This window comes from Malaclemys terrapin, chromosome 16, assembly GCF_027887155.1.
Source record: "Malaclemys terrapin pileata isolate rMalTer1 chromosome 16, rMalTer1.hap1, whole genome shotgun sequence".
Taxonomy (NCBI): Eukaryota; Metazoa; Chordata; order Testudines; family Emydidae; genus Malaclemys; species Malaclemys terrapin.
The window spans coordinates 12395734-12417585 of record NC_071520.1 but is presented as its reverse complement, the minus strand read 5'-3'; the positions used below and the strand labels follow the sequence as shown (position 1 = coordinate 12417585).

Genomic DNA, 21852 nt, shown 5'->3' with positions numbered 1-21852 from the left:
TTGGGCTCAGTGATGCTGGGAGCTGTACAAACACGTAATCGAAGAAAGTCCCTGCCTCAAAGACTGTGCAATCTAAACTAAATAAGAGACACAAAGGGTGGGAGGGAAAGAGATGCAACACCCGAGCAGAACAACTAGAGGGATGGTTGCCATGTGAGTTTTGCATTTTTGTTTTTAATTATTTAGGGGGGAGGCCCATTGAGGGGAAGAAGGTAGTGGGGATCAATTAATAAGCACATGGATTTAGGAATAGATAGCAGAGGGAAGGAGAGAAGAAGAAAATGGAAGGCAGAAGGAGTGAGGCTGCGGCAGAGAGACTGTAAAGGAGCTGGTGCTAACAGAGATGAGGAGCCGTTCATACCTTTCAGAGCTATTATTTCTCCGCAGAAGCAGTTCTGCAATTATTTGTGACAGTTTTCTTTGCAATAGAAGAACTAGAAACAAAAAACCCAGTCTACACAATTGTAACCCTGGCAGGAGCCCCAGTGGAACAGGCCTTAAGTTTAATTTGTTAAAAAAAAAAAAAAAAAAAACCCTAAAGCTTCCATTCTACAGAAACTAACTACCAGATGAGTGCCAATGCGGCTTTCTGTCACAGACTAGAGCTACCTATCCCCGTCTGCAACGAATATTAGAATCACCAAAACCCAGGGATCATCATTTTTGACAATTTTTTTTATGTCAAAATGATGCATGGGCTTTGTACATAGCTATAGACAAGCTTAATCCCTTTTCCACTGGGAGGCAGTGTGATCCGCAGAAAGTGCACTGGACTGCAGTGCAGGAGACCAAGGTTTTATTCCCAGTTCACCTACTCGCTTGTTAACCCTGTGCTGGTTTCTGGCCTCAGCGTACCCATCTGTAAGATAGGGATAACGATACCGACCTACTGTTCTCTAAATCACTTTGGGATGAAAAGCACTACACACAAGCTAGAAATTATTTTAGAGGAGATTCCTTCAAGGTTGGAGGAAACAAAATTTGACCTATTTTTTTCCTTGTATCTGTTTCCATAGTCTGGGCAACTATGTCTATTTCCCTACCCCATCCAATGTAAAAAAAAAAAAAAAAAAAAAAAAAAAACCCACGAGATGGCTCATATGCTCTTTAAAAAATAATAATCCATGATTAACCCTATATAAGAGGGGAAAACAAATTAAGTGAGGAAACAGATTTTAATGCCAATCTAGCTATGGGTTATTATAATAATAGCAAACTAAAATACTTTGAAATGGTTTAAAAATGAGCAACTTTAAAATGTGTAACACTGTACATCTGCACAGTGAACACATGGAAATCAAACAAACCTCTAAGTTCCCACCCTGGCCTTGACTGCTTTGTTTTGTTGTTGTTTTCTCACTCTCAAAGCATATATGGAGCTTGTTCACACAGCAGATAATAAAGCCAAGTAGACATGAAGTGGGAAAACCCAGACCATAACAGGTAATAAAGCTGGAGATGGGGACTAAAACTTGAATTACTTCGGTCCTATCTGCAGTATAAATTTTTACTGTGTTTAAACATCACACTTAGCACACAGCAGCACACTAGGCATGTTATAACATGGGTTAGTTTTGCCTGAGTGGGTGAGATGAGATGAGCCCATGTTATTTAAAGGTCAAGGCTCAAAACATATAGGGGTTAGCTGGTCAAGGGCAGAGTGAGGGCATTAGCTTAACATGATTATAACACAGTCAGTCACATCAAAACACACTAAGACCAAACAATGTTAGAACGGGTCTAGAGCGTGCTGCCTAAACACCGTCCTGCTTACAGTTTAGATGGTGCCTTGTTTTATTCTTAGACAATAAAGTTTAATTCAAAATACAGAAACATAACTCTCCTTATATAAGGAAAGTGTACTTTAAAAAAAAGTAAATCTATTGAAAGTTCAAATTACATCTCAAGATTAAGTCAATTAGAGAAGCACGTTGCAAGAGTTGTATGAACAACACTATGTTTGTAAGCAAACAGACTTTTTTTTTTTTTTTGGTCATCAGCCTCAAGATATTTGTGGGTAGAGATCTAGGCTGACAAGTGTTAAAGTGTTAGCAAAAAATGCTTTTCAAACTGGGTTGGTGTTTCCATAGTACCCACAGCAAATGCACCTGAGCACTCAACACAGTTCTCAGACACATCAGGAACGTGTTTGAAACTGCCTGCCTAGCAGGGCTCTAATACCTGTCTATGCTACAGCTTCCAACCATAGTGGCTGTAATATAGCTTTTGAAATTGGGCGATACAGATGCAAACCAGGCTCTCCACTTTTAAACCATTTACAAACAAGTAGAATGAACAGTGTTGTTGGTTTTTTGGGGGTGGGGTGCTGTTTGTTTTAAACACACGGGCTTAGGAGTTAAACATCAAGCCCAGCATCTCACTTTGCAACCTCAGGCAGGTATACAGAAACTCTGAGCCCTGAGCAAAGCTGACTGAAGTCACTGGGGGATCCTTCCCAGCCCCTGGTGAGCAGATGTTTAGTACATGCCCCTGACCTTCAAAAGAGATTCAGTTGGGGTGACCATCAGCGTGTGTAAATGTGTTAACTAACTAATTAACAACAACCACCACCACCAAAACCATAAGAACAATCCCCACTGTTTTCTCCAATTGTTTCCGTACAGCAGAGGCTGCACTGGGATGCCCTCATCCATACTGGGACCCTTCTGGAAACTCCGCCCCATCTAGTCATGTTTTAGTCAAGAATCTCAAGATTCTCAATCTTAGCAAGATGGGAAGGCTGTTGTGGTTGCGAATTCCTGACTTCTGTTCATGACCCCCAGGTTGAGAACATACATCTAATGTAAACCTCCTTTCCAAGGCCACCCTTCAGTAACCCACACCTGGTTCAGATGCATTTTAAGAGGCTTCCTTATACCTGACCCATAGAATCCTGCCTGGCCTTATGCGGACAGATCCAGGGAGCTGTTTCTTCTAAATGAGCCTTGCTTTTTGGGGCACTGGGAGGCTCTCTTGGACTTTAGCACAGGAATCTGCTTTCCAAAAACTGTCTTTCTAGTGCAACCTCAGACATCCCTGTGAAATTCCCCACTGCAACTCAGAATTCATGAGGATTGGAACACATTCAAAGGGCGTATCTGAGCATACATACGATACTAACCCTGTGGATCTAAAGTGCTGTCTGCATTTACACTCTAACCAAGTCAGAAGGCCTACTTCAATGGTAAGCAATATGGGACATCAAGTCACTAAGGTAAACATATTCATTTGACTAAATGTGGAGGCTGAGAATAAATTCAGATTTGAGAGGGTCAGAGTGGCAGGTTCGTGCATGGGATCTTCCTACAAAAATCACTGCCGTTTCCCAGCATATTCAGGGAGATGATGCGCCTATGTCACCTTGTTCACATGGGCTGCAGTTTAGTTTCCTCCAGGCAATTGATGGACCAAAAACCTAGAATTGTGCTAAAAGCAGCTTCCCAGCATTCGGGAATTCTTTATCCTTTCCCCTCTCCAGACACCAAATAATGATTAGCTAGCAGCAAGGGACTCCACACTCAGAGAAACCCATGTTCATACAAAAACCTCCCTTTGGGAAGGAGGGAAGAGTGCAAGACACTGCTCTGCGACATGCCATAATCCAAAGTCATGAAGTAGCAGAGTTCCTAGATGTGAAAGGAGCAGAGCCCAGCTGCCATCCAAGTGTTAAATTAAGAAGAGCTCCATGTTAGGTAAAGATGAGCTTAAAATTCCACTTTCCTGCTCACCCCTGGCAAGTCAAATCAGGGAGTGCAGCCAGCCTTGCAGCTCAGCAGTCTCCCTGAAATTCAAAGGCAAAGCAGGAAGCAGAGCTCTCAGGCCCTCTAGATACACTCGTATGAGGAAGAGCAGAGCAGAGCAGCATTATCAGTGCTTTGTCCTGTGCACAGCAGAGTATGCAGCATAGGCAATGAAGAACACTTTCCTTCTTACATGGTTAAAGGAAGTTCCATTGAGATCCCTCATGCATGGGTGTGGTGGAGCAGATAGGGGGGAGCGAAATGAGAGGAGAGAGAGTCTCCAACCCAACACCCAGAATGGCAAAGTTGCATGCACCCCTCCTTCTGTACCCAATTAGGAGGGAGCCCTGGGCTTCCCACTGAGGCAGTACCCTAGACCCCGCTAAGTATTCCCTCCCCCCCCCACAATGCTTTAATACCAGGTTTCGTGACCAGTATATTTTTTGAGCCACAATGTTAATAGAATTTTTTTTCTGCAACCCCCGTGACTAGCAGAAATCATCTCCTTCCTGCCCCATGCCTCACCATGCCCTTGCACAAAAGAAAAGCAAAGTAATTCACCCCACTGTTAGAAATCCTTTTGGGATAACTTTGCTTTGATCACTCTAGTGAGATTTCTCTGTTCCTGAGCAACACGTATATCCCAGGGCTGAAGAATATATTTCCATCCAACTACAGCTTCAGTTGTAAACAGATTTTCTTCCTTGCAACTCAGAGATTTTACTCATCAGCTCTTAACAGCCATAAAAGCAACAAACTTCAAATGTGTTGCCCCACACCCCTGGTCTCCCCACTTCCCGTGACAGCAGTCATCCTGAAGTCACACAGACTGCACAACCCCTCCATAAAACACCTTTTAATCACTACTAAGTTTAAGCATCAAACTTGCTGGCAGCCACAGTTAGGCTCAGACGGGAGAGCTGCTAGGATGATTAACAATAGGATGTTCTCTTATTGAGTTACCCACAAATCCATGCAAGTAACTAGTGCAACCAGCAGAAAATTAATCCAAATACCAAGATTCCCTGAAACAAGGAGAATAACATGACACTGCACGACTCCAAGGCATTCTGCTGTAACATGAGGAGTGTGAAAATGTTGACTTCCTTCCCTGTTAAACTTAGGTCCAGGGATGATCTTAGGGAAACATGAAGAAAGTGGTCACAAAAGACATGAGAATGTGGGCAGGGATCTCCCAAGCCAAAGCTCGCAACCTATCAGGATCTAAATGATTATAAAAAATAAGAGAGAGAGAGAGAATGTGTGACAGACACAAAATGGAGGGCACCAAATCAGGATCTAAATGAGATTGTGTGTGTGTGTGTGTGTGTGTGTGTGTGTGTGTGTGTGTGTGTGTGTGTGTGTGTGTGTGTGTGTGTGTGTAAGAGAGAGAGAGACACACACAAAATGGAGGGCACCAAAAAAATAGCACAGGAAGCCTCAGATAATTAATTATCTAAGCATTAATTTCCTTATGTTATTTTTTGTAACTATATATATGTTCATATTTCAGCACTGTCTACTGTGAATAATTTGCAGGACCAAAACAGAAATACCAGATTGGTGGAAGATGGATGTAATGTGGCTCTGAACCAAGAGGCAGTGGGAAGGTAACACACTCACAAACCCTTCTCTTGACTTATGCAGAGCATCATAATCTAGTCTCAGTTAGCGCATAGGAAGCTGAGACCAGCCATGCTGATGGGTCATTATTACCTTCCTGGGGATTGCACCACATAATATGTAGTTCCTGCCCACTTGAGTCCAAACCGTAGCAGAGACAGTTCGCTCCACGTTATTGGAAATGCATATTGCACAAACAACAGACCAGTCATACTTAGTTTTCACTGTCTCAGGCGCATGTTTGAAGCCCAGTGCTCAAGGAACTTAAATGTATTTTCTTCAGAACAGATTACACGGTGATGCTCCTGGCCCATTTTCACAGAGCGTGTGGCTGTCGCTGTCCATACTTTAAAATGATTTGGGGACTGGATTTTGAAATGTTAAGACCATGTTCTGACAACAGCCCTCTTTCACTGCAGGCTCACACAGGGCATTCTCACCCAGCGAAACTCATAGTATCCTCCTTGTCCTAAAAATGCTGTGCAGCAAATTACTAGTGCCATTATAATTGCTGTCACGACCCATCTCAGATATAGCTGCATTTCAGTGCTAGGTGAGGAGGTTTAGAATCCTGTTCTACTGTATTAAGTCGTTTGGGGGTCAACAGCAGGGATAAGGACCCAAGCCTGTGCAGTTCTTGTGTTCCCAGACACCACACACAGAGATAGAAATGCACTAAGTTTATAGAGTCCAAACACAAGGACTGTTCATTATTAAGATACTTCTGCAACCCACTATCCCATAGGTTCGGAATTACAGGATAAAAAATATTTGATCCACACAGTGCTGTATGTTACAGTTGCTACTTTCCTACAGGCACAGTCCAATCTATAAGCACCTTGGGTCCTTGCCACACTACAATCTGGAGTGACATGCAGAGAAACACTGTTGATTTTGGTATAGCACCATAAAAGGTTTCTTTCTTTAAAAGATGCAGTAGGGATTAGGATGCAAATAAAAATATAAAATGTGGCCACTAGAATAACAGTTTTTTTGTATGCCATGGTAGATATGCTGGTAGCGAATCCAGAGATACCCATCAGAGACTGTGATACCAACATGTACCGTTCAAAAATATTAGCTGATATAAAAGTGAATGTGCAGCACTGATAAAGCTTATTCAGATAGTATGGCCACCACGGAGTCACATCTGCCGTGTAACCATACGACCATGAGGCAATCCAACCCCAGCTGCCACATTTAGACTGGGTTTCCTCTCAGATAAAGGAGATTCTGATCTTGTTCCATAGCCTAGTTCAGGGGTCAGCAACCTTTCAGAAGTGGTGTGCCGAGTCTTCATTTATTCACTCTAATGTAAGGTTTCGCGTGCCAGTAATACATTTTAACGTTTTTAGAAGGTCTCGTTCTATAAGACTATAATATATAACTAAACTATTGTTGTATGTAAAGTAAATAAGGTTTTTAAAATGTTTAAGAAGTTTCATTTAAAATTAAATTAAAATGGAGCCCCCTGGACCGGTGGTCAGGACCCGGGCAGTGTGAGTGCCACTGAAAATCACCTCGCGTGCCGCCTTCGGCACACGTGCCATAGGTTGCCTATCCCTGGCCTAGTTAAATAGAGGGTTTGAGTTGTAGAAGTTTGAAAGGGGAAGGTGGTAAGGGGAGAGAAACTATTATTTTAGTAACTAAAACAGATATGCAAACCACATCCAAATACTGTGACTGGAGCACCCCGCATCAGCTCTGTACAGATGACAGTTTTAGTGCTTAAAATACACACACTGTAATTCAAAACAAATTTTAGGATGTTACGGATTATAAAATCCTGCCTCAGCATTAACAGAGGCTTTGATGTTCAAGGATTTATTTACAATTTACAATCCCAGCCCTCATCATGTGTAATTTAAAAATCAGGGCAGAAAAATAATATACCTTACAATTGGTGCACTGGCTAAAACCTGCTTTGTACCTCAAGAATTTGATTGTTGCTTTGGGAGGACTTCCTTCATACACTGCACACACCCAGCCAAGACACTCAGGAGTTTAGATATCATGTGCAGTCAAACTCCCTCTCTCTCTGACAGTGTCTGTGGTACAGTGGCTGAATCGCAATATAGTACTAAGAACCTGTTTCTTTTCTCATGTGTACCAGCAAGAAACAGAAGTAACTCAACTGAAGTCAATGAATTTTCACCACAGTAAGAGCAGAATCAGGCCCTTACTGTTCTTTCATGCTTATCGGGTGGGTGGAGCAAACTAAAAGGAGAAAGTCAAACAACCTGCTGCCCTGGTCTTGGTTTCTCTGGGGGAAAGGTGGATTCAGGAAAGCTGCACTTCTGCTCCACAACCTGATAGGTTTTCCTATAGTAATTGAAACAGAGCATTACTTCTCAGATGGCCAAGTCTCACCTCATTAACCTTTATGGACTGACTTCCAAAATTCCTTGAAGGCAAAGTACTGGCCTTTTTTGCTTTGGGCATTGTGACTGATTATCCCCAGTGGGTTGGGAAAAGGGACAGGACTCTCTGTTAGACTTGCAGTGCACCACAGTGCTTGAATCTGAAGTCAGAAGCATGTTACCAGGTCTCGAGCTCACAAAGGCTTCTTTGCTGGCCTATCTTTCAGCTGAGGTTCAAAACTGTAGCTTGGACTATTAGTGATAATTAAAGACTCCACAACACTTCTTGCAAGAACGGAGAGCATTGGCCAGCATCCTGACCATCTTTCAACTTGGGCCTCCTTAATAATTCCTGTCACTTCACTTGAGTAAGGCATCTTTCCCCCCCCCCCCCGAAATCTATCCATCTCCCCGATGCATGTCATCCACAAGCACAGCACATTCCAAAAGTAAAGACATTACCTCACCCCACCTCTCAACGTTGGCAAATTCTTATTATCTTTGCTTCCTGCCTTACGTCCGTGGGCGTAGTTAACTGGCATTGTTCTATAGCTGCCATGACCTATACCCGAGTGGCTGCATTTCTGTGAATGGTGAGGTGCTCTCTGTAGGGAGCTGGTAAGTCTGAAAAGCAATCACTTTACATATTCACATCATTGAACATTAAATAAATGTTCTAATTCAGTCAAATGGCGGGAGGAAAATGCTGGCAACACTAGCTTGAGCCATGGCCAAGTGCACAGTGAATGGCGATTGCTATTCAGTGCAGAGGCAGGGCAGGCAAGTGACCTCACCTCCCCCAGGTTTATTATTAGTCATCTCTCTTCTCCACCAATGGGGAAGCTAGTCCTACTTCTGCTGCTTATACATCATACGCCATAGGAAAGTGCTCTGCTGTCATAGAGGGGGATGGTGACACCGGCATCCCCATAACAGACACAACTACCATACTGGTTGGTTTGCGGCCTGCTTGTCCTTTGGGTATAGCCAGGCCCAGCTGGAAACAAAACAAACCAGAGTCCACAGCGAGTTGGAGAAAAAAAGATTCATCTGCATCTCCCTGTTCTGAATACTGTGCAGGGCCACAACTGAGGGTCTGCATCCACTTGCGGGAGAAAGAGGGTGCACAGGAAAGAGGAGAGGTCATGCTAAATCACATTAGCAGGGCCATCAGCAAAGAGCTTCAGCTCTTTCCTCAGAGCTGGTGGGGGAAGAAGAGGGCGTTCCATTCACTCTAGGAAGAGGGGGCAATATAATAAGCAGCTAGATAATGTCAAGAACAAAATCTCTGGGAAGCACTGAGGGGGCCATTTATACAGTGTATTGTCCTTAGTGCGCCTAGAAAATCCACTGCCTGGTACTGAAAAGGATTAAAGTGGGGGCTGGATTAAAACAGAGAAAGGCTTAAAAAATAGCAAAATGAACTAGAGACAAATGTCAGAGACTAGATCTAAGCCTCATTCTTGACTGAGCGAGCCAGTGACAGACTAACAGCCAGGAGCTGCAGCCAAAAGCGCTAGAGTTAGATGCCACAAAGTAAGTGGCAATGCCTTAACCATATACATGTTGTAAAGGTCACTAGGACCTCTTCCATCCTTATCAAGGGGAGTGCTAACTTTCTCTCCTTGAGAGAAGGTGGGCAAGATGCACTTTATGGAATTTCCTAGGTTTGAGGTTCCCAAGAGTAGAAGGAAAGTGCAGCAGATTAAATCCCACTTTAGCTGCTCATAGAAGAATGCTGTTTCTAAACAGTGAGTGACAAAGGCACAGAATCTGCCTCACTGTCAGCCACTTTTTACATTGCTGTGGGATCCCAAAGCACTTTCCAAATGCAGCATCCTAAAATCCATGTGAGGTGGCTAAGCATCATTAAGAACATAAGAACGGCCGTACTGGGTCAGACCAAAGGTCCATCCAGCACAGTATCCTGTCTACCGACAGTGGCCAATGCCAGGTGCCCCAGAGGGAGTGAACCTAACAGGTAATGATCAAGTGATCTCTCTCCTGCCGTCCCTCACCACCCTCTGACAAACAGAGGCTAGGGACACCATTTCTTACCCATCCTGGCTAATAGTCATTAATTGACTTAATCTAGATGAATTTATCCAGTTTTCTTTTAAACCCTGTTATAGTCCTAGCCTTCACAACCTCCTCAGGCAAGGAGTTCCACAAGTTGACTGTGCACCCAATTTAGCAGGGAAACTGAGGGATAACAAGGGCAAGAGACTTGCCTAAGATCACACAGAAGACAAGTGATATACGGTCAGGAAAATAATTTAGGAAACCTAGCTCCTGATCCCCTGTTGTAACCACTAGACCACACTCTCCCTCCACTGTCCTGTATATTGTACTTTGTCTCAGCTGTACACAGAAATGGTGTCTATAATAACCTTTAAACCAATACTGCTAATAACCAGGGACTTAGATGCTTGACTATCTAGCTAGGCATTTGTAACTGAAGAATCTAGGTCCCTGACTGGGCGGGCTCTTTACAAAGGTATTCTGTTCCAAAGGGACCTAAGATGAGTTTTGAGCCAAGCATTGTTTGCATGGATCCATTTCAGAGTGCTTTTCTCCATCTATAGCCTGATTGCCTCTTCCTGGAGCAGTGCATGTACTCTGCATTTCTGTGCTAGCGGAGATACAAAAATAAGTATTATTAAAACCTGCAAATGAGCTGACCAGGGATCTGCAAACTTACTACCAATGGAGTAAAATGACATACAAATCCTATTCCCAAACTGTGCACTTCATATTGAGCAACACTGGCTCCTCCTATCCTACTGCGGTGCCACTGACAGAACTCTGAGGAGAGCGCTAGTCAGCTCTCCCAGGTGGACAGAAGTCTCCACCAACACAAGGGTGTTCACAGGAAAGAGCTTTCTATACAAATACTGTCTTTGTGGAGAATGTAAACTGCACTTAGGACCCAGGCTACCTACTAACCAGCCTCTAGATGTGGAGTTTCTGTGCTCTCATGCTGAAGAGCAAAATCATCTCATTCACAGAGCACTGAGCGAGCATCCATCAGACTTCCACATCCTGCTGAGCTGGAAATATAAACACAAGCTACAATTCTGGTGTGATCAGTAGCTAAAAGAGAGAGTGAGACTATTTTAAAAACTGAACTGACCAAGGTCACAACAAGACCTCTCCATTTCATAGAAGTCCCTACATTACTTTTTCCCCTTGATTAGGTGCAGGGAGCACCATGGGGTTATTTTGCAACAGCAGATAGAAAAAAAAGAAATAAAATCCATTAGAAAATATGCCATCATTCTCCATACAAATCGTTGTGATAAATTTGATAGCTTTTAAACTATGTTAAAACTTTCCCCCCCCTCTACTTGCATTATAATTATTTCATGTAAGTATTGCATAATTCACCCTAGGATGCAAGATGTTGGATGAAAGTTGTTTATGACATTTTACAAATAGTTATTAGAAGGCCCACACTCACAGAGCAGTACCCCCCTACAGCCATTCAGAAAAGAATTGAGTTCCAGCTACCTGTGTCTGTTATTAGAATTCTAGACACCTCTCATTTCTGGAAATCTAGGTTTAAAACTTGGCTTAACTCCCAAGTGAGAGAGTTTAGTGATCTCACCCGAGTCCCCATCCACATCATAGAACACACACATGATTTGGCATGACTGGCAGCCTCTGCTCGAGAGGCCTAGGACTGAAACAGCAGGTGTTTGCTGGCCAGCATAATGCTACACTGGCAGACCCACAGAGAAAGCTTGCATAGCACATGTCTGTACTATACCTGCTTCAGTCCACTGTTAGCATGAACCAAAGTCCTGAAAAACGATTCACCCACAGAATGTAAAGCCAGAAAATGTATGACATCTGGATGCATGAAGGAGCCAAATACTGTAGAACAAGTCCAACTTGACACTAATTACCATTAAGGCTGAACAGAACCTGCTGTGACCTAGACCTGCACGTCCTGTTCAAACACAGCTTCAGGGAAGACTGGCAGGACTAGTAGTGGCGTGGCTGAAACACAGATGCAGGGAAGGCTGGCTGAAGCAAAGAGCTACTTTCATAACATGTAGAGTGGAGGATGTTCCGTATATGGCCTGATAGGGACTATCGCACGATGCCTCTTACACCTTTGTTTTGTGTTCGTTTTATGAGGACAGGACTCTGTCAGTTTGCTTAGGCTCAAATATACACCTTCCTAAGCATAAGAAAAATCCCATTCAGCATGCCTGCAGAATGACTGATAGTGGAAATGAATAGCAGTGAACAAGAAATGTAGTTGTCTTGTGGACGTAGAAACCTTTTTTTTTTGTAGCGGAGTAGAAAGTAGCCACCACTACCTACCAGGTTAAGACAGTCGTAAACAGCCATATGAGCTGGGTTCCTACCAAAGCTGCTTGTGTTATCCCCTAGGCTGGGGAAAGGAGGGAGATAAAAATATACCTGGTCATGACCAGGAACAAATCATTGGGCTGTAAACTAGGAATTGGTTTGGGGATCTCAGATGCCAGCAGGCTCTTTTGTTAACATAGATACCCACATAACGTATTTCACTTATCCAGCAGTATTTAAAATAAAATCAGATCACTGTCTTTCCAGAAGACCAATCTAGCAGGCAGAATCTGCCTTGGAGATCTACCTTTGTTGTTTTCTCCCCATTGTTCCTTTCTGCAAAATTGCAACAGCTAGGAGGCTCCCCAGTCATCTAAAGCGCATCAGTAAACAAAAAGAGCAGAGACAGATGGCTGCAGCTCAGTTTAAGCCAGCATTGGATCCAACCTCCCTCTGCTTCTCATCTACATCCCATAAGAACACACAAGACCAAGGGAGACCACAGAAGTCATGCAACAGACAGCACATATGTATATATAATCTGATAAGGAAGGGGTCGCTGCAAGGACAGGGTGCCAAGGTTTGGAATTCTCAAGTAGCTTTCATTTATAGTAAATAGACATTTATAGTGAACAGCCTTTCACTAACACAACACTGGAACTCCAATTTCATGGGGGTTGAAACTAGATCTGTGAAACCTTCCAGCCAAATGCTCACCCAAATACATGCCTCCAACAAGCAGCAGGGAGATCTCCTTCCATTTAAAAATCACTCACTCTGAGAACTAGAGCAACTTGAGATAATGAAAACATCCTTGATGGACAAACCTCTTCAAAGCTTTGAATCCACCACTACTACAGGAATTCAATCCTGTTTGCAGACATCTGAGTTAATCCCTTATTAAAATATTGACTTAAAAAGAGAGAGACGGAGATTAAGATTACATACAAACTCAAAGAATGATTGGACTCTGCTAAACCTATCGGAGATTTCTTCACTCCTGAAAAACACTTCACTTCTTTCCCTATAAAGGCTGGAAGGCTAAATGAGTCAAAGGAAGAGGTTAGCTGCTATTGCAATGCATAATGACAAGGAGTTCAAATGCCTACATAAAATCCAGCATGCCCTTTGAATCAAACAATATAGTTAACTGTTAATTTCTCCTCACCCAGACCCAACTCTGAACATGGTCACCGTGTTTCCTTATTTCATCAAATTCAGTCAGATACAGCCCTGAATACACAAATGTGGGAATGGGTTCAAACATTCCCCTCCTTTCTCAAAACAATCCATTTCTGTTTTGGGTCTGCCAAAGCTAAACTAACCAATCTCCAAAAAAGCATCATCTAGGGCTTCCTAACATCCCATGAACCTCACTCACTTAGAAACACTCTAAAACACAGGGGAAGGGCTGGATTATCATTCCCTTAGATCAGTAATAATTAAAGGATGATACAGCAGACAGAATGATGTTTGAGTTCCCCATACCCAATGGGCAGGAAAACAGAAATGAGGGAGCAGCATTTCTATTGGTAAAGCCCTGGGGTAACAATGCCAGGTTACAGCATCATTGACATGCAGCCACCTATGGGGTGCCAGTTCAACCACTATACAGCACAACAGTAGAAGGAAGGGAAATTTTAGCCAAGACACTACAACAAACTTCTATCTTTATAAAAAGGGGTCAGAGGAGTGTCACTCAAGGCATTGGTTTATATAAAAAGTCTTAAATACACAAAATAAATTGCATGGACCCCAATTTATTACCTCCAGAATGATGCAGAGCTGTCAGCCTTCCTGGGAACCAAATCTTTGGTTCCAAGAACTCTAAGTACCCCAAGCTTGAATTTTAGCCTATCAGGCCATCCCCAGATCAGGGCAGCTTTGAGTTATAGCCATGGTTCTCTTTTTAGACAGTTGCCTCCCTTTATGTGGTCGACCCCAAGAACCCTTCCTTCCCCACATGTGGACACGAACATGTGAATTAACCAACCCCCTGTTTAAACAAGATGTACACACCTGCATCTCCATGGAAACAGCTGTCCTGAGGACCTCTCCCAGATGGCATATCTCCATCATTTGGCCAGATCTGTCCTGTTTTCCGTACTCCCACAATAGTGGCTTCAGACACGATGACTGGCTGTTGCCTGTGCCGCTTTTGAGACTGGGGGGTTGGTGGGCTGCTGCTGTCGAAGGACTGTTGAGAATTTTGGGATGGAGAACGGCTTTTCTCCCGATACATGCGGTAAGTGGTGGGGCTGGGGGAAACGTGGCTAGACTGCCCGGAAGAGAAATCTTCCTCACTGGATGTGAGGTTCTCATTAGAACTACAATCTGGGGTATACCCTCCCCCAATGTCCTCAAAACTCCTTGGGGAATAAGACCTCCTGGGCCAAGTAAGATGCTTTTCCTGATCAGAGGCACTCTGATTCCGCAGTACAGGTCCTTTGCTTTCTCCTTCCCCCATCATCCCACCCACATAGATGCTTTGGTAGGGCTGAAAGTCCATTGGTTGCCAAGGTGGTCGATTGCCTCCATTAACATTTATTAGGTTGTCTTTCAGAAACCTGGGGTTCAGTTCAGCATCCTCATATTCTCCATCATAGCCAAAGCTGCTCTCAGAAGACCTTCCCCGGTAGGCCGGCCTCTGGAACTCATTAAAGCTGGGTACCACATTAGGAGGGAGGGAGTGCAAGGATTTTTTGCGTTCCATCTGCATGGCTTGGCTACCAAGGGAGCTTATTTTATCAGAAACATCTTTATCATTGACCTTCACTAAACCCTTCTCATGGTGGTACTCCATGTTCACATAGAAGGGCTTCTCAGCAGCATCCTTACTATCACTAGAAGAATGTGAATTAACCTTTTTAATCCTCTCAAAGTTGGACCTTAGTGCTGCCACACTGGTGGCATTCCCTTTGTCCTTAGCGAGAGGCTCAAAGGACCCCTCTTTCTCAGTGGAGCCCACCAGCCTGCGGGTGGAAGAGGGCCTGTGTTTTGAAGGGGATCCATCCATATCACAGCGATTCTCCGTATCTTCCCCCACTCTCTTCAGTTTCTCTTCACTGTAGTATTTACACCTGTCTTGCTCCCCTTCCCCATGGTGGGAGCTCTCCAAGGGCAACAGATCTGACCCATCGCTCTGGATGGACAGCTTCCTCAGAGAAGGTACCCTTGGCTTGAACTTCTCCTCTCCGTGGTGGGGTTTGTTTTTTTCTGGATCGCCTTGCTCGGTGGTTTGGTGATAATGTGGGTCTTGGTTCTGCTGCTCTGCATCCCCTTCAGGCAACTGGGAAATCCTCTTGAAACCCCACCTCTGTCGGTCGTAGCTCTTCTTCTCCTTTGCCAAGAGAGTCTGCAGGTAAATCATACGGAACCTCTCCTTGTTGACCTCCATCTCCAGCCTCCGGATAGAGGCTTTGCACATCTCCAGCTCCTGCTCGATATCTCCCACAGATTTCAGCTCCATCTTGGGAGGCTCGGAGTCTGCAAACTGGGCTTTCCAAGCCTCCACAAACCCCACTGGGTCCACCATTTTGCATCCGGGGAAAGATCACGGTGGGGAACAGGAGGTGGAGAGAAGACGCCAGCTGAATTTCACATGGAGCTACAGAACGGCCAGAGGCGGGTTAACTCACGGAATGGATCTTTCCCCCAGTCCACGCATGAAGGAAAACAGGGAGGTAAAGCCAGCTGGTCCTGTGTCCGAGAACGTCCCCTCTGCTCCCCGGCTTCCGACCCCCCCTGCCCCGCACACACCCCCTACTTCACCCCCCGCATGCCCGAGGACAACAATGCTCCCAACGCAGCAAGCCGGAGCGCGTCCAAGGCAGCGTGGACAAAGGAGCGGAGGTGGGAGGGAGGGAGGGAAGGTGAGTCTCACCCACCCCCTGCGGCCCCGGGCGGGGGGCCGAGGACCTGGTGCAGCTGCGCTCAGCGGCAGCGGCTGGGATGTGCGGGGCAATGGAGAGCCCCGCCGCTCGCTCCCTCCTCCCGGGCTATTGTGCTGCTCTCCCAGGCCCCGCCGGGCACGGGCGGCAGGGCTGCGGCTTGTCCCTCGCCAGCTCCGTCGCTATCCCATGGTCCCGGCGAGCCCGGAGCCCCGGCGAGTAGCCTCCCGGCGCCGCCGCCGCGGTTCCCGGCTGCCCATCGCGCCAGCCCAGGTTCTGGCGGCGGCTCTGCGAACCGCACTCGCAGCCGCTGCAGGAAGGGGAGGGGACGCTGCGATTGACAAGCCAAGCGGGCCTCTTAAAGGGGAAGCGCTGCTTGGCTTGGGGGGGCGCTCATCTCTACCAGGGTCAGTCCCTGCAGGAGCGGGGCGGGCTCCCAGGGCAGGAGACCCTCTCCCGGGAACACACCCGCATTCCGCAGCGGGAGCTGCCCCATGTGGCACATGCAAACACCTACACGGATACTCGCATCTAAACACACACACCATCTCATCCCCACAGATGCACACACCCCGCAAACTTGCTCAGACGTGGACACGCGCAGAGAAGCTGGTACTACTCGGATCTGCATTTGAGCACACACAAATATGTCTACATTCGTAGCTGTGTATCTACACATCCACGTGTGTGCTCAAACCTAGGAAGTACACATGCCCACACAGCTCCACATCTGCTCTTGTGCACACATACACACTCTTGTGCTCAGATCAGCACTCCCATCCAAATACCCACAAATAACACACTCAGACCTGTAATACACCTTCATAGGAACATGCTAACAGGCCAATGCCCTTCACAAATTCAAAAGGGGGAGAAGGGATAGCTCAGTGGCCTCCTAAACCCAGCGTTGTGAGTTCAATCCTTGAGGGGGCCATTTAGGGATCTGGGGCAAAAAAATATATAGTTGGGGATTGGTCCTGCTTTGAGCAGAGGGTTGGATTAGATGACCTCCTGAGGTCCCTTCCAACCCTAATATTCTATGATGCTAAGGGCAAGGGGTTCCCAATACTCAACTAAATGATAAACTGGACACTTGTGATGGATCTGCCAACTAGTGGCCAGAAACTAGCATGATCTTCATTGATGACTAGGCTAACGTTTTAGTTCTGCAAAATTACAAAAGCCAAAGCTCCCCGGTGGGATGCCCAATCCTCAACTCTGAAACAAGGGTGACCCGGTAGCTAGAGGAGGAGTCTGGGAGCTGGATTCTATTCCTAGCTCTGCAACTGATTCATACACCCTTGGACAAGTCCCTTATCTTCTCGCTGTCTCAGTTTAACCACCTGTAATAGGATGACAATATTTACCTGCATCACACAGCTGAGTATTCTATTTTAACCAGGTACTTATGGAATTCATCACTATCTAAGCATCTTACAAAATATACATAAATCCAACTGGACCGTCCTAGAATTCACTCTTCTATTCCCTTTCTCATGAATAAGAAGAGGTTTTATAAAAAAAATAAATATGTATGTAATGTTAGATTTAATTCATTAATGTTTGATGCAAGGCTTGTTGCAGGACTGCTATATAGCTTGGGTGTGTGCATGTGGTTAAGAGATAAAGTGGCAGTAGATAGGATCATGACAATGTAGAATAGTTCCTCTGGTTTGTAGGACCAACGAAACTTCTTATGACTTCTGCTGGTAGCTCTTCACATCAGCTTTTAACAAGGTTCCATAAAGTATCAGACTTAATTCATTATATTAAATTTGTTCATTCAATTAATTCAATTCATTAATATTTGTAAAGTGCTTTGAGATCCTAGGAGGAAAAGCACTGCTGTCCACAAAGTTAGCTAAGATTAGCCTTTTATATTTCTGATGTTGTTCAATAGCCCAAAAAACCCTTTCACTTTTCATGCATCTAAAATGCATTCTGCAACTGATCAATAGTGCCTTCAGCTTTGCACTGTTCTTTCTTTTGCTGTTTATTACAGAGCTTTTACTTTCCCCCTTCCTTCATAAAAATGCCCACCTGGCCTCGTACCAAGGTTTCTAACACATGTGGGACATAGATTGATCAAGGGTTAAGGTTTCATTGACATTACATTTGAAAAAAAAAAGTCCATATAATGACATTTATGTAAACTGCAGTTTTTATAAGGCCATATGCATAATATTATAATCATTCATTTATACTTTTTTAAATATACAGTTTGGATCTAACTTGTCATTTGCATTCACACACTGATTTAAGATTACTCAAGTCTCAGTTTCCCTTGCTCTTTATTTTTCACAAAGATGTTGTGTAATAGCCTAAAGTGCATGGGAATCAGGCAGGTGAGGTTTCCATGCCCTTTCTCCCCTCTGCTGTGTATCCAACAGAGTGAGAAAACACAAGAATTCTGATGAGTATTGAAGCCAGAGGCTGAATTTCTGTATGACACATTAAATTCTAATTAGTATTGGAATTAAACAACTGGGCCTCCATACCTAGTGAGGTCTCTGTGTCTGCATCAGGAATTTGGATGAGTATGAGAAGTAGCTGCTGGATTTCTGGGCACCCCATAAGCACTTTATTGACTCAAAATAGTACCATTCTAAAGGCACACAAAACTTTAAGGCAAAGTTATGATGGCAGGCATATAGCAGTGGTCTGAGTGCATATTACTTTTCAAATACAAAACTGTTATGATATTGTTCCTGCGACTAGCAGTTAGAGCAGCCAGCATGCCCCCTCTAGTGGCACAGAAAATAAAGGTTTCAGAGTAGCAGCCGTGTTAGACTGTATCCGCAAAAAGAACAGGAGTACTTGTGGCACCTTAGAGACTAAAATTTATTTGAGCATAAGCTTTCATGGGCTACAGCCCACTTCTTCGGATGCATAGAATGGAACATATATTGAGGAGATATATATACACATACAGAGAGCATGAAGAAGTGGGAGTTGTCTTACCAACTCTGAGAGACCAATTAAGTAAGAGAAAAATTTTTTGAAGTGATAATCAAGATAGCCCAGTACAGACAGTTTGATAAGAAGTGTGAGAATACTTACATGGGGAGATAGATTCAATGTTTGTAATGGGTCAGCCATTCCCAGTCTCTATTCAAGCCTAAGTTGATTGTATCTAGTTTGCATATCAATTCAACTTCAGCAGTTTCTCGTTGGAGTCTGTTTTTGAAGCTTTTCTGCTGCAAAACTGCCACCCTCAGGTCTGTTATTGAGTGACCAGACAGGTTAAAGTGTTCTCCTACTGGTTTTTGAATGTTATGATTCCTGATGTCAGATTTGTGTCCATTAATTCTTTTGTGTAGAGACTGTCCGGTCTGGCCAATGTACATGGCAGAGGGGCATTGCTGGCACATGATGGCATATATCACATTGGTAGATGTGCAGGTGAACGAGCCCCTGATGGCATGGCTGATGTGATTAGGTCCTATAATGATGTCACTTGAATAGATATGTGGGCAGAGTTGGCATTGGGCTTTGTTGCAAGGATAGGTTCCTGGGTCAGTGTTTTTGTTCAGTGGTGTGTGGTTGCTGGTGAGTATTTGCTTCACGTTGGGGGGTTGTCTGTAAGCGAGGACAGGTCTGTCTCCCAAGATCTGTGAGAGTAAGGGATCATCTTTCAGGATAGGTTGTAGATCTTTGATGATGCACTGGAGAGGTTTTAGTTGGGGGCTGAAGGTGACGGCTAGTGGTGTTCTGTTATTTTCTTTGTTGGGCCTGTCTTGTAGGAGGTGACTTCTGGGTACTCATCTGGCTCTGTCAATCTGTTTTTTCACTTCAGCAGGTGGGTATTGTAGTTTTAAGAATGATTGATAGAAATCTTGTAGGTGCTTGTCTCTGTCTGAGGGATTGGAGCAAATGCGGTTGTATCTTAGAGCTTGGCTGTAGACAATGGATCGTGTGGTGTGTCCTGGATGGAAGCTGGAAGTATAGCGGTCAGTAGATTTCTGATATAGGGTGGTATTTATGTGACCCATCGCTTATTAGCACAGTAGTGTCCAGGAAATGGACCGCTTGTGTGGATTGATCTAGGCTGAGGTTGATGGTGGGATGGAAATTATTGAAATCATGGTGGAATTCCTCAAGGGCTTCTTTTCCATGGGTCCAAATGATGAAGATGTCATCAATATAGCGCAAGTAAAGTAGGGGCGTTAGGGGACAAGAGCTAAGGAAGCGTTGTTCTAAGTCAGCCATAAAAATGTTGGCATACTGTGGGGCCATGCGGGTACCCATAGCAGTGCCGCTGACTTAAAGGTATAGATTGTCCCCAAATGTGAAATAGTTGTGGGTGAGGACAAAGTAATAGAAAATAAACTACAACATGGCTTCTCTGCTTCAGGCAAGAAGACCCATAACTGACCCTGAGGCTCCCTCTTGTGGGCAAAAGCCAGTTACTTTTCCTAACAAACTGGCCCTCCCACAGCTGTGGCTCTCTCTCCTCACCAAGGGCCTGATCCGGAAACATAAAATTAATGGGAGTTCAATATAAGTGAGACTGGGACCCTAACAGCAGAGTCCTTTTCAAGGATTTTTTTAAAATACAGTCTATAATTTGCCTGTGATTGATGAAAAATGTTTTCTAACAGTGTGTGACCTCTGCACAAGAGCGGGAAAGAGAGAATTCCCACTCAGGATCCTGTGAATGAAGATTTCTGTATTTCTTGGAATGAGTCAAAGCCTGCGAGGAGACAGAGGTGAATAAATCTATTCCCATTATCTCGAATGAACTCTGGGTGTAGCTCAGAAAGGAGAATAACCCACACTGGATTGTAGTGCACATCTGAAATGGACTCTGATCACAACCCTCTAAAGGAATGAGCAGGGTGACTGAAATATTTTACTCTCTTCTCTCATCTAATTCATCATGGTTTCTGTTCTGCCCACGACGTTATTACACTTAACTTTCCCTTATCTTTCCCATATCTGGCATGGGAGTAGCTGGGCAGACAGAATGATGAACAGAACAATGTATTCCAACTGATGCATGCCAATTTTTAGTAACATAGCATTGAAAGGATATACAGCACATTACAAGAGGAAAACTGCACTCAAGTCAATCCCTCGAATAATTTACAATCTAAGGGCACAAATTAGCAGAAAACTGACACAGCAGTAGCACCTTTCTTATGTGACCAACCAAGTGATCCTTGTAGCACTCCTCAAAGATTAAAGTCTCTTCCCTAACCTCCTGTCCCAGAAAAGAGAAAGACATGAAGGCAAAGGACTATAATGTGGTTGTAACCACTCTGGGAAACTTTAAGTAGGTCCCATGTTTGTTTCCTAGCTCCCAGACCTGCAGAGACTGGGAGTGTCATGAGGGCAGCACACTCAGCCCCTGGTTGAGGGAATGCCTCCAACAACTGCTCCTGATGAACTGCCAGGAGGAGAGGTTAGTGTAGCAAGGACCCTGGGATTCATGGAAATAAGAACTGAAGGGACCCAGGGTTCTGAGAGAGGCATGAAGAATCCTCCTGTTTGTAGAGATAAAGAAAAATGAAGGAGAAAACTGAGAAGACATGGGATGAAGGTGATGAGGGGAGAAATGGGTGATGAAGAAGGTAAAGAAAGAGCTAGAAAAAGTAGGAAGCACTGTCCGCAGAAAAGCCGGTAAGGTTCTGACCCTGCAGTTCTCATGCAAGAGACAACTGATGATTATATTGGGAACAATGCACTTATAGGGACAGCAGGCTTGAGTCTTTTAGGTGCTGAGAGATAACAAGAGAGATGTGAATGACATGACCTACTGGCAATAGGAAAACTGAGTTTCAAATATTCACTCACATGGCAAAACTGATACTAAAAAATAAAACCAATTGTTATTCTAACAGCTCCTGACCTTAACCTGAAAGCCAAAAACAATATCACTTGCCATAGGGCTGTTTGCTGAATGGCCTGTGAGCCATC

General features: G+C 44.4%; 1 protein-coding gene and 1 non-coding gene across 2 annotated transcripts in view; both read right to left on the bottom strand.

The window, feature by feature from the left end:
• Positions 1-15756, bottom strand: part of BCR (BCR activator of RhoGEF and GTPase) — a 135870-nt gene extending 120114 nt beyond the window's left edge. The window contains exon 1 of the mRNA XM_054006142.1: positions 14063-15756. Within this exon, the coding sequence (XP_053862117.1) occupies positions 14063-15578 (1516 nt within the window). The 5' untranslated portion in view covers positions 15579-15756. The remainder of the gene's footprint in view (positions 1-14062) is intronic.
• Positions 9234-9350, bottom strand: LOC128825016 (U6atac minor spliceosomal RNA). Its single transcript, XR_008442569.1, has one exon. It is a non-coding gene; the product is annotated as a U6atac minor spliceosomal RNA (small nuclear RNA).
• Positions 15757-21852: the final 6096 nt, after the last annotated feature.